Here is an 11,871-nt window from a genome sequence, read left to right on the forward strand (position 1 = left end):
CCAACAGAGAGGGAAGAAGGCCGGGTTAGGCCTCTCATCACTCCAAGCTGACGCAGACGAGGAGGAAGAGGCTCAGCCTAGAACATGGGCTCCCTTTTCTCCACAGTCTCGCACCACTTGTTGTTGATCTGCTGATGGCAGCCATGCTGGCAGGTGTGAGGCGGTACCTCATTGTCGTCTGAATTTGCGTCTCTTCGATGATTAGCGACGCCGAGCACCTTTTCTTATGTCCCGTGGCCTGTATGTTCCCTTTGGAGAAGTGTCTCTTCAGGTCCTCTGCCCGTTTTTTTTTTTTGTTTTTTTTTCTGAGTGACAAGACCTTTATCAACAGACCCCCCTTGAGGCACAATGTGGGGGGTATCAAGTGCTGAGGAGGGTGTGGGGTGTACGGGCTGCCGGGTGCAGGGACGGACAGACGAGAGGACGGTGGACAGGTGGACAGGAGTCGGCGGGGGCAGGTCACTCATCCTGCACCGTGAGGTCGTGCTGCGTGGCCTCCTCGATGCTCTGCAGCTGGCGGGCCTCCCACTGCCTCACGCGCTGCGTCACAGCCGCCAGCTTCCTCAGGTCCTGGCACCTCCGCCCTGTGGTGTCGGAGATCCCGGGCAGCCCTTGGCTTCTTCTCCAGCTCCCCGGGGGCTCTCCTGGCTTCACCTTTGGCTGAGGCTGCGGCCGCAGTGGGCGGGTGACCTCGGTGGGCACACAGGTGGCTCCCTCCGGCGCCTGGGGGCTGGGGTCGGGCGTTTTTAAATTAGATTGTTTGTCTTTCTTTTGTTGAGTTGGATGAGTTCTTTATATATTTGGGATATTAAACCCTTATCAGATGTTTCATTGGCAAATATGTTCTCCCATGCAGTGGGCTCCTTTTCGTTTTGATGCTGGCTTCTTTTGCTGTGCAGAAGCTTTTTATTTTGCTGCAGCCCATTTGCTTATTTCTCCTTTGTTTCTCTTGCCCTAGGCATTGTACCAGTGACAATTCTGCTGCTACGTGAGGTGTCTGATATTTTGCTGCCTGTGCTTCTAGGATTTTTATGGTTTCGTGACTTAAACAGAACCCTTGTACACTGCTGGTGGGAATGCCGATGGTAAGACCACTATGGAAAACAGTGTGGAGTTTCCTAAAAGAATTAAACATGGATCTGCCATGTAACCCAGTGATCCCACTTCTGGGAATATATCCTAAGAAACCCAAAACACCAATCAGAAAGCATGTATGCACCCCTGCGTTTATAGCAGCACAATTTACAACAGCTAAGATCTGGAAACAGCCCGAGTGCCCATCAGCAGATGAGTGGATAAAAAAGCTGTGGTACATCTACACCACGGAATACTATGCTGCTGTAAAAAAGATCTCTAATCCTTTGAAACAAGATGGAGGGACACTTTCTTCTCACACTCAGCAAAACACACAAATAAACAAACATCACTCAGGTTAACGTCGCTGTCCTGGGAGGGGCAGGAAGACCTTGGCAGTCACTGATCGTCTCCCTGCCCCTTACCTGGCGGTAGTTGGAGGTGAAGGCGCCCAGGTAGGCCACGACCCCCGAGGAGATGAGGATGTCGCCCGTCAGGTTGATGTACAGCAGCCCCAGCTCCAGGGCCGATTGGCTCCAGCGGGTTTTCTCGCCCCCGAGGCCGCCAATCAGCTGCTCAGCACGTTCCAGCTTCTTGCTGCACAAGTCAACCTCAAAGGCAAGAGTGAATTGTGTCAGCAGCCACAGTAGAATGAGTTATAAAATCCTGCAAGATTTTACCCTCAGAGAGAAATTATTACTTTTTCATTACAAATTTCCCACTGGAATTTTTAACTCTCTAAAGCAGTGGTTCTCAACCTTCTGGCCCTTTAAATACAATTCCTCATGTTGTGACCCAACCATAAAGTTATTTTCGTTGCTACTTCATAACTGTCATGTTGCTACTGTTATGAATCGTAATGTAAATATCTGATATGCAGGATGGTCTGAGGCGACCCCTGTGAAAGGGTTGTTCGACCGCCAAAGGGGTCGCGACCCACAGGTTGAGAACCGCTGCTCTAAAGGAAACATGTGAGCTATCTCATTGTGAACACTGGGAAGTTCAGAACCTTTGATGATTTTTCCATAATAGAAGTATGTCTATGAATACAATTTATGAAATTCATAATGGTATTTGTCATGCAAAGCAGAGATAGTTTTATTTAAGGAAATGACCTATAGTATGAGACACTAAAAGGTAAGTAATGAAGAACATTCTCTTGCAAATATAGATGTTCCCCCTTCATTTCAATCATCTAAATGCATTTTATTTTAGTATTCTCTGAACATTTCCCACTCATTTAACTTATGGTTGATTTTATAACTTTAAGGATTAAATGTTTAAAAGTTTTAATAACTTATGCTTACGTACAAAGCACGATTTTCAAGTTGTTAAATGTATCAACCTACTCAGACACCGGCAGATAACCTTACCTGGGGGCGTCGACACCAGCCGAGAGCGTGCTCTGTGCAAAGGACTGGTCACCACATTTGATTACACATAACTAAGCCATGTGCTTAGCAAATAAAAAGGGCAGTTATGAAGGTAGCAAACTTGGGAGGAAACCAATTCAAACCATGCAATAGCAATATTCCAGTAGAATACCTGAATTATTTTGATTTATTTTAGCCCTAGCCAGTTTGGCTCAGTGGATAAAGCATTGGCCTGTGGACTGAAGGGTCCTGGGTTTGATTCCAGCAAAGGCACATGCCCCAGGTTGTGGGCTCGATCCCCAGTGGGGGATCTGCAGGAGGCAGCCAATTAATGATTCTCTCTCATCATTGATGTTTCTATCTCTCTCTCCCTCTCCATTCCTCTCTGAAAACAATAAAAATACATTTTTTAAAAATAAAAAAATAAAGTGATTTAGCATCATTATTTTTGGGAGAAGACAAAATTCAGTAAAGTTTACCTCAAGGTTTAAAATTAAATAATTCACATGAAAAGAGGAAGTAAATAGCCAGTCCGGTGTGGTTCAATGGTTTTATAACCAGGAGGATATGGTTCAACTAGAGGCCCAGTACACGAAATTCGTGCACTCGGGGGGTCCCTCAGCCCGGCCTGCGCCCTCTTGCAGTCCAGGAGCCCTTGGGGGATGTCCAACTGATGGCTTAGGAGAGGGCCTAAGCTGTCAGTCAGACATCCTTAGCACTGCACTCACCAGCCGTGAGCCCTGCTCAGGGCTTCTGGCTGAGGGGTGCTCCCCCTGTGGGAGCTCACTGATCACCAGGGGGCAGCTTCTGTATTAAGCATCTGCCCCCTGGTGGTCAGTGCACATCATAGAGACCAGTTGTTCTGCCATTCGGTCGATTTGCATATTCACTTTTTATTAGATAGGATAATTGCTTTTAGATTAAAAGATACAAAATACTGTATCAATTTATCTAAAGATAGGTTTAAAAAAGCAAAAGGTATCTAATTGGTAATATTTTTTATACTTGCTAAATTTAAACCTTTTCTTTTTTAATTTTCCCTTTTCTAATAGTTTCTGCCTTTCTTCATCCATTATTCTCTCAATGATCTTGAAGTGGTAATCAGGCCTTGGACTATAATAAAGTTGTCAGAAGAAACAAGTAAGTAAAAAATATTTTAGCTAAAATTCTCCTCCAAGAGCAGATTTTTAGTAGACATATGCATATATTCATTTTACAGCACCATAATTTTTAACATTTTACTTTGAAAAATAAAAATGTCAAACATACAGCAGAGTTGAAACATATTTAGAGTGAGCAACAACATACTGTCAGTTATATTATTTAAACTAAAACTGATGCTCAATAATAGGTCGCATTTCTAAATATCAGCCACAAATTTGCACAAATATAGACTATGTGCACATATCCTACAGGAGGGAGCAGTCTGGTACCATGGGACCGAGCATAGCTATTAGGGTCAGATTGCCTGGGTTCCGATCTTAGCCTTAATGCTTAGAATCTGGGTTAACCATGGACAAGGTGCTCAACTTTTCTGTGCTTTAGTTTCTACAAAAAGGTACAAAGAGATTACCTCCCTCATTTATTGAGGGAATAAATGAGATAGTACATACAACAGTGCCTTCCATATAAGAAGCACCCAACACAGTTTGACTGGCACAAAGTATTTTGACTTCTTTTCTGGAACATGCTCAGACTTTAGCAGTTAGTTTTTGCAAACAGTATCGCTATATGAGTTAGAGCAGCGGTCGCCAACCTTTCGGACCTCACGGACCACCAGTGGTCCACGGACCACTGGTTGGCAACCGCTGAGTTAGAGCAATGCTTTTAGTCTTAAAGACATTTTCAGTGGCCACAGCATGGTGCTGAGTGTTGAGTTCTAATCTCAGCTTTGCCATGAACTCTTATACAATCTAAGGCAATTAACATTTTGGCTCTCCATTTCCTCACCTCTATCTAAAATGAAGAATAATTTAAATAGTCTAGCTCAATATTTTAATAATACAAGGCAGAGATGATATTGGCAATTTTTTTTCTTTTGGAGAAGGAAAGGGCCAAGGGAAGGTACATATTTTAGGCTCTGGGGCCCAAGAGGTAAAATCGAGGATATCGTGTAGGTGCTTATATAACCATCTAATATGTAATCATTTAACAATGATTACTAGCGTGTGGACCATAAAAATGGGCGATGATGAATTTGGCCCGGGGCCCACAGGTCACCAACTCCTGACCAAGACAAGAGGATTGCTGTGGGAGGTGCTAACATGAACATCGTTTTCACTTACAATAGTGGACAGTTTGCCCGCATTTGCCTGCATCATCCTGTACCTGGTTCTCCAGGTCGGCCTTCTTTTCTTTGTTCTGCTCCAGCTTGTCCTGCAGCTTGGCCAGCTTGTCCTGCACCTCGTGCAGGGCGGCCTGCTTCTTCCGGAGGCCGTCCATGGCGACTTTGAGCTCCCCCTCCGCTGCAGCCAGCTTGATCTTTTTGGGAGCGACTATTTTTGCCACTCTGCAAGAAAGTGAAATTGGAAAATGAAATATACACTTAATATTCCAGGCCACTACCACTGAATTTGCTTGCCTAATATCCTTCCTCTAACTCAAAACCCATCTTCATATACAACCTAGACCAGTGATGGCGAACCTTTTGAGCTCGGCGTGTCAGCATTTTGAAAAACCCTAACTTAACTCTGGTGCCGTGTCACATATAGAAACTTTTCGATTTTTGCAACCACAGTAAAACAAAGACTTATATTTTTGATATTTATTTTATATATTTAAATGCCATTTGACAAAGAAAAATCAACCAAAAAAAAAAAAATGAGTTCGTGTGTCACCTCTGACACGCGTGTCATAGGTTCGCCATCACTGACCTAGACTGATCTTACTCTCTGTTTCACCCAAGAATCAGTCAAGCCTGATCCCAGAACATCAGACGTGACGATTAATACTCAATAGGCATAACGCTTTCAAACAAGTAATTGTTTTTTACCCAAAACAATAATATTTGGTTGTTACGAGTGTGGGGGTTTTTTGGTGATTTTGCAAAAGGAGAATAGCACATTCATGTAAAATATTACAGAGTTTGGGGAAAGTCGCTAAATTCTGATGAGGAGAAAGTGAAGTATTCTATCTGTGTCATTTTACTTCTTTTTAAAATTTCAGAATATACCCTTAGGTAAAACCCAATTTTCTTATGAACATGTAAGTTGGTAATAAAAGGGACAATGTAGGAAAAAAGAATGGATCTAAATTATTTTCTTTATCTGGAAATGGAGTCAGTCATGCTATCTTTCTAAACAAATGATAAAACATTACATTAAAATTTATCATTGAACATAATATATGTACAATGATTCTAATTGTGTGTATATGAAAGATCCTGTAAAAGTTGCTTTTTGAAGAAATAACCAATGGTTTTTACTCTGTACATGCTATGCACAGTCTCACACAATCATCAGAAAGGCTCCTTGTCTCAGAAAGAACGTGCATATGTTACACCAGTGGTTACCAGTGTGGCCCAGGCCCCTCCCCTTCACGGGGGCCCTGAGGTCCGCCCTTGTCCACTGGAGCATCTGTGTAAGGAATTTCTTCACATGCTTCAGTCAAAACAATATATGCAGCAGACAGAAGAAGCAGATTCAAGAGTCCAGCCATCTCCTACTAGAGCACATATTAAAGAGATTTGCTGGAATGTAAAACACCAGCGCTCTTCTCATAATTTTTTTTTGAAAATGTGGATTAAAAAAAAATAATTTGTGTTAACATGTAATGTTTTCTTTTCTTTTTTTTTCTTTTTTTTTTTTGTAAGGAAATACAACATGTAATGTTTTCATTGCTCTTTTACAAAATGAGCTCTTGCCCTAGCTGGTTTGGCTCAGTGGATAGAGCATCGATCTGCGGACTGAAGGGTCCCAGGTTTGATTCCTGGTCAGGGCACATGTCCGGTTGCAGGCTTAATCCCCAGTAGGGGGCGTGCAGGAGGCAGCAAATCAATGATTCTCTCTCATCATTGATGTTTCTCTCCCTCTTTCTTCCTCTCTGGAATCAATAAAAAAATATATTTAAAAAAATAAATATTTGAACTTAAAAAAAAAGAACTCTTAAATGTATTAAAAGTTTCTCAGTTTTAATTTCTAGCTGGTAGATAATAAACAAAAGCTTTTGGGTCGCTAATAATTGTTAAGAGTATAGAGGGCTCCTGAGAGGAGAACGTTTGGGGAGCATGGCAGCACTCTATTTAATTGCTGGAAGCTCGCCTCCACCAATATGCAAGCACAGAGCAGGAATTAGCCGCGGTTTCCTGAGGTTCCTCTCAGCTCTGTAGCGTCTAAGTCTGATCCTGTCTAAGTGGCCACATTGGAGAAGAGCGTACCAGGCCGCTGTCGGCACTCACTTGTCGTACGAATCCATGGCAATGACCCACTTGCACAGGCCCTCGGCCGCCGTGGACGCGTTTCTGATCTTTTCTGGGACAAAGTCCGGATTTGGAATGTAATTTTTCCTGATGATGTTCATGTAGGCCGGAGGAATGTTGTCTTTGTCATATTCATGAAGGGACTGTAGGAATCGAATGTCACCGAGGAGTCTCTTAGCTGGACCCCAGAAATCCTCTATCTTCTTCCCGGAACCCGTGGGGTCGGGGATCTTGTCGGATTTGATGCCTTTCAGGATGCAGATGGCCTCCATAACGAGCTTGACCCCAGCAGGCGGACTCTTCATGGACTTGACCACTGTAATGTCCTGGAAGTGAAACACGCCAATTATTTAAAAACAGCTTGTGTGTGGATTATTTGTCATTGGTTTTTATTCTCAAGCCAAGCTGTAGGCTCTACAATCTCATTGTTCAGGTGACTGTGACTAGAAGTATTGTCAAGAAGCATGGAGAAATCTGTGTCCCCCCAAAGTTAAAAACTACAAATAATGATGGGAAGATGCCTATGTAAGATTACTTGACATAAAGTCTACTTCAAAAACACACCAAAGAGAGATTTGGCTGTCACAAAGTAAGACTCTTGTAGCTTCTTAAAGACTATAAAAATGCAAATGTTAGAAAAATACAAAAATTATGAATATGAAGATCTATAATCATCGTATATAGTTAAACTACTGCAAACATTTTTGTTTGCATTCTTCCATATCATTTTCTGTGCATGTGTACATGCCACAAACCAGTGTCTTTTAACCAATGGGATCATGGTCTACATAACACGCATGCTGTGTTAAGAACGATTTCAATAACAATATCTGGTGAACAATCTTTCATGCTGGTAAACATTTCCATCATCATTCTAATGGTTGCACAACTTTCCAATGTATAGACATGAATCACAATCCTTACACCCTATCAAAGCTTTTTTAACTATTAAGATTGCCCTATTGAATAAATGACTGTATGTTCGTTATTTTTAAAGCTTTTAACACATATTGACAAACTGCTCTCCAGAAAGTGTAAGGGTGCCTGTTTTACTACCTACACCCTTAGCAACATTTGTAGGCATTCTGATAGGCAAAAGAAATCTTACTTTAATCTGTGTTTCTTTAAATACATGTGAGGTAAGATAGATTTTCATGTTTAGTGACTATTTGTATTTCCTCTTTTGTGAATTACTTCTTTATATCATTTTACTATCTGATCTTAGAGCTACTTATCTGTAAGAGCTATTTATGTAGACATTAAACTTGTTTGTCAAATAATTCAAATATTTTCCCCAGTGTTTCTAAACTTCTGTCCATAGTGTTTATATCAAACAAATGCATTGGTTTTTAGGTACTAAAATTTATAACTTTTATAAAAACTGTACTAATTGTAAAAAATACAAGATCTCCAGATTCTATATATCACAAACAATATTGCTTAGTTTTATTCTGAATTCTCTCACACTCAAGAAATACTAGGTCCTAGTCCATTTAGAGTTCACAAATATGACTTACATTTTCTACTACTTTATAGTAACGTAACTATTTACATTTAAATTTCCATCAGTCTGAGATATGTTTTTGAGTAAGGTATAAATAAAATCTCTAACACTCTCCCACTTACCCCACCCAACAGTTTAGCCAATATTCCCTCACGCTACTTTTTTAAAAATTCATCTTTATCTTTCTTAATTGAAATGTTCCCCTTCCATATCTTAATTTTTATTATTTAGTGCCACATTTCATCAAATCTAAGACACCCTACTAAAAATATAAGCCAAATTATTGTACATATCACACACATACAATAACCACTGGCAAACACTGACACAACACAGTCGGCCCTCCATGGCCATGGATTCCACATTCGCAGATTCAACCAACCGAGGATTGTTGTTACCGTTTCCTAAACAATACAATATGAACTACTTACATATACTTTACTTTGTCTTTGATAATGAAGTAATCTAGAGATGATTCAACGTGTGCAGGAGGATGTGCGTAGGTTATATGCAGATACTGCGCTATTTTATAACAGGAACTTGAACCTGCAGATTTGAGTATCAGAAGGGGGTCCTGGAACCAGGCCCCCCAGACACTGAGGCACGTCCGTACTTTCTCACACCTGCTGCAGGGTGCACCCCAATTACAAACGTGCCCACATATGAGACAGGCTCTCCGGATCAAAACGTACACTTGGTCTTATGCCCCTGTCGATGACTGTGGCTGTTTTGCAAAGTTCTTAAGGTGACAGGTGTCCTGTGGCAGGTGTGACATTGGGGAGGTTTCTGCTTTTTCAAGATCGTCTTAGGCATGCCTGTGTATTTCTTTTTCTTCAGGTGATTAGGGAACCCTTGGCCACCTTGACAGCGACTTGGACGGCATGAACAGTGGGGACAGGCTGCAGCACACAACGCGAAGGGCCTCCCTGAGCTCTGAGGACACCTCCCGCCCGCGCGGCCTCTTACCTGCGCGGTCAGGGTGTCCAGGGCCGCGAGCGCCGACTCGAGGATGGGCAAGGCCCCCGCCAGGTCGGCGTCACATTCGTCTTTGATGGCTTTGGCTGCCATAGCCTGCTCGTTTGCCACGATCTCATCAGCTTTCACTATTTTTTCCGTTTTGGCCACTTCGAACGATTCCCTCTCGATCATCAGCATCATTTCGTCCACCGCTTTGCTGGCAACCTTTAGTTGAGGGTGGAGCGCCTCCAACTCCAGCTGCATGGAGGCGACTTGAGATGCCGCGGAATCCAGTTTCTCCAGACCCACCTCATACCTCTTCTTCATCTTCATCACTTCGCTGAAAGCAAACACACACCACGCTTAGTCGGCTCCAGGCGGGCCCTCCTACAAGGAAGGAGATTAAGTGTCCTGGGCTCCTGGGGCTTGTTCAAAGCATGGCTAGAGGAGTGACCGGGAAAATTTCCACCAAAACACAGAGAGTCTAAGGGTGGTTACCAGGGGACTGGGTGTGGGTGATAAGAGGGATGGTGTTTAAAGGCACAAAATTATAAGGAATAGTCAAAATCCTTAGAGCTCTAATGCAAAACAAAATGAATATAGCTAATAACATGGTATGATAATTATGTAATGTGATAAATAGTGGTCCAACGGCAGTCATATTACAATATTAAATGTATCAGAGTAACCAGTTTAAACTTACACAATGTTACATGTCAAATTTCTCCAATAAAAAAGTGATCGTAATATAAAGTGTGTAACTGAGCAGTAGTTAGCTATGTTAAGCAATGCATCTGTACAAAAGAGTAAGACCCACTCCTTATCTTAAAAAATGTTTTCGGAGTAGTTATTTAATGACTTAACAAAACTCACTATACATGTGAAGTGGCAATGCATCTGTACAAAAGAGTAAGTAAGACCCACTCCTTACCTTAAAAAATGTTTGCGGAGTAGTCATTTAATGACTTAACAAAACTCACTATACATGTGAAGTAAATCTCTATTACATCACAGCAATGCCGTTTTGTACACACAAATAATTTAAAACTGCTGTAGCTTACTTAAAAATATAAAAATTCATTTTTACCTTCTTTTATTTTCCAACAACAGTTTGAAGGTGGAGATTAATTCCAGATAAGAGGTTGGAGTCACATAATTGTATCTTTGAAGCTCGACGTGGAAGGATGTGGATAACTCTATAGTGGACGTGTGGAAGCTCTTACACATGTCGATGCAGCCGTCCCGTATCTCCTCTGACATCTCAATTTCTTCCAAAAAGCGTGAGGCCACTGCCTGGAGTGCATCCTCAGGCCACGACTAAATGTAATAGAAATGCTTCAGCGCTGGATCCAAGTTACTCTCTGCGTCTGTGATACTGCGATCCTTTAGAACTCAGGGGGGTTAGAGGTGGAGGGGTGAGGGTGAGAGTGGGGATGCGTGGGGGAGATGTGTTCATGAGGACTCCCCCAGGACTCGCATGCTCAGGGCAGGGAGCGAGCAGGAGTGCCTGGAACACTAGCTCTATGGCTTGTTCGGGGCTCAGAGGAATTGCTCCTAACACCGCAGGAGCGAGGAAGAGGAAAGGAGCGAAACTCACAGGATGTCTCTTTCTGTGCCATTCTGCTGGAATTGCCTCATTTAATTCTCCCAGTAGCTCTCTGAGGTAACTAAACCCCAGAATCATATGGACAGCGACCTCCTTCGTTTCTCTTATAGGTATCTCACACTCAACAAGCCCATGGCATGGTTCCTGTCTCCCCCAGAACAGTTGCCATCTTCTCCAATTTAGTAAACATCACACCATCCACCCAGTTACTCAAGCCAAAATGCAGGAACCCTCCTTGAGGGTGGAAAAAGAGAGGTAGGGGTATTTACACCTCTATTCCTTGCCAGCAGGAGCTGAGCTCTAGGCTTTGGGTTCCTGTACCTGTCAGGCAGTCCTGCTTCCACAGCTCCAAACTCCAGTAACACTCTTCCCTCCTTTTTATATCCAGCTGTAGTACCCGCTTCCTGCGCAGGCCCACCACTGCGGGTCACTCTACCATCCCTCTCATTTCCTTCCACCCTGCTGACACCTCCATGAAGAGTCTTTTCATTCAACTTTCCCCAGTGACGCCTTCCAATGTGCCCTGTCTTTCCCTGACAGGACGCTGACCGATACACAAATTTATCCTAAGACTTTCTAAGGTATATTGAGGTTAATGACTGCATACACTTGCAATAAAATGATTTTCTATTATGATGATTTCTTGAGTTACCTATAATAATAAAAGCATAATATGCTAATTAGACTAGACAGCCGAACAACCTTCTGGATGGCATTCTGGATGTCCTTCCAGACGAAGCTGCCATGGCGGTGGCCGAGGCAGAGGTGGTTAGGGGCGATCAGGCAGGCAGGTGAGCAGTTAGGGGTGATCAGGCAGACAGGCAGAGTGGTTAGGGTCGATCAGGCAGGCAGAGGCAGTTAGGGGTGATCAGGCAGGCAGGCACGCAGTTAGGGGCGATCAGGCAGGCAGATAGAGTGGTTAGGGGTGATCAGGCAGGCA

At 42.9% G+C, this 11,871-nt stretch overlaps 1 protein-coding gene across 1 annotated transcript in view; it reads right to left on the minus strand.

Moving 5' to 3' along the window:
* DNAH7 (dynein, axonemal, heavy chain 7) overlaps positions 1-11,871 on the minus strand; it is a 151,931-nt gene that overhangs the window by 56,454 nt on the left and 83,606 nt on the right. The window contains exons 41-45 of the mRNA XM_014541221.1: positions 10,413-10,642; positions 9,335-9,665; positions 6,844-7,190; positions 4,776-4,956; positions 1,500-1,685 (exon numbers count right to left, since the gene is read on the minus strand). Coding sequence (XP_014396707.1) covers positions 1,500-1,685; positions 4,776-4,956; positions 6,844-7,190; positions 9,335-9,665; positions 10,413-10,642 — 1,275 coding nt within the window. The remainder of the gene's footprint in view (positions 1-1,499; positions 1,686-4,775; positions 4,957-6,843; positions 7,191-9,334; positions 9,666-10,412; positions 10,643-11,871) is intronic.

The sequence above is a fragment of the Myotis brandtii genome, unplaced genomic scaffold (assembly GCF_000412655.1).
Source record: "Myotis brandtii unplaced genomic scaffold, ASM41265v1 scaffold1067, whole genome shotgun sequence".
Taxonomy (NCBI): domain Eukaryota; kingdom Metazoa; phylum Chordata; class Mammalia; order Chiroptera; family Vespertilionidae; genus Myotis; species Myotis brandtii.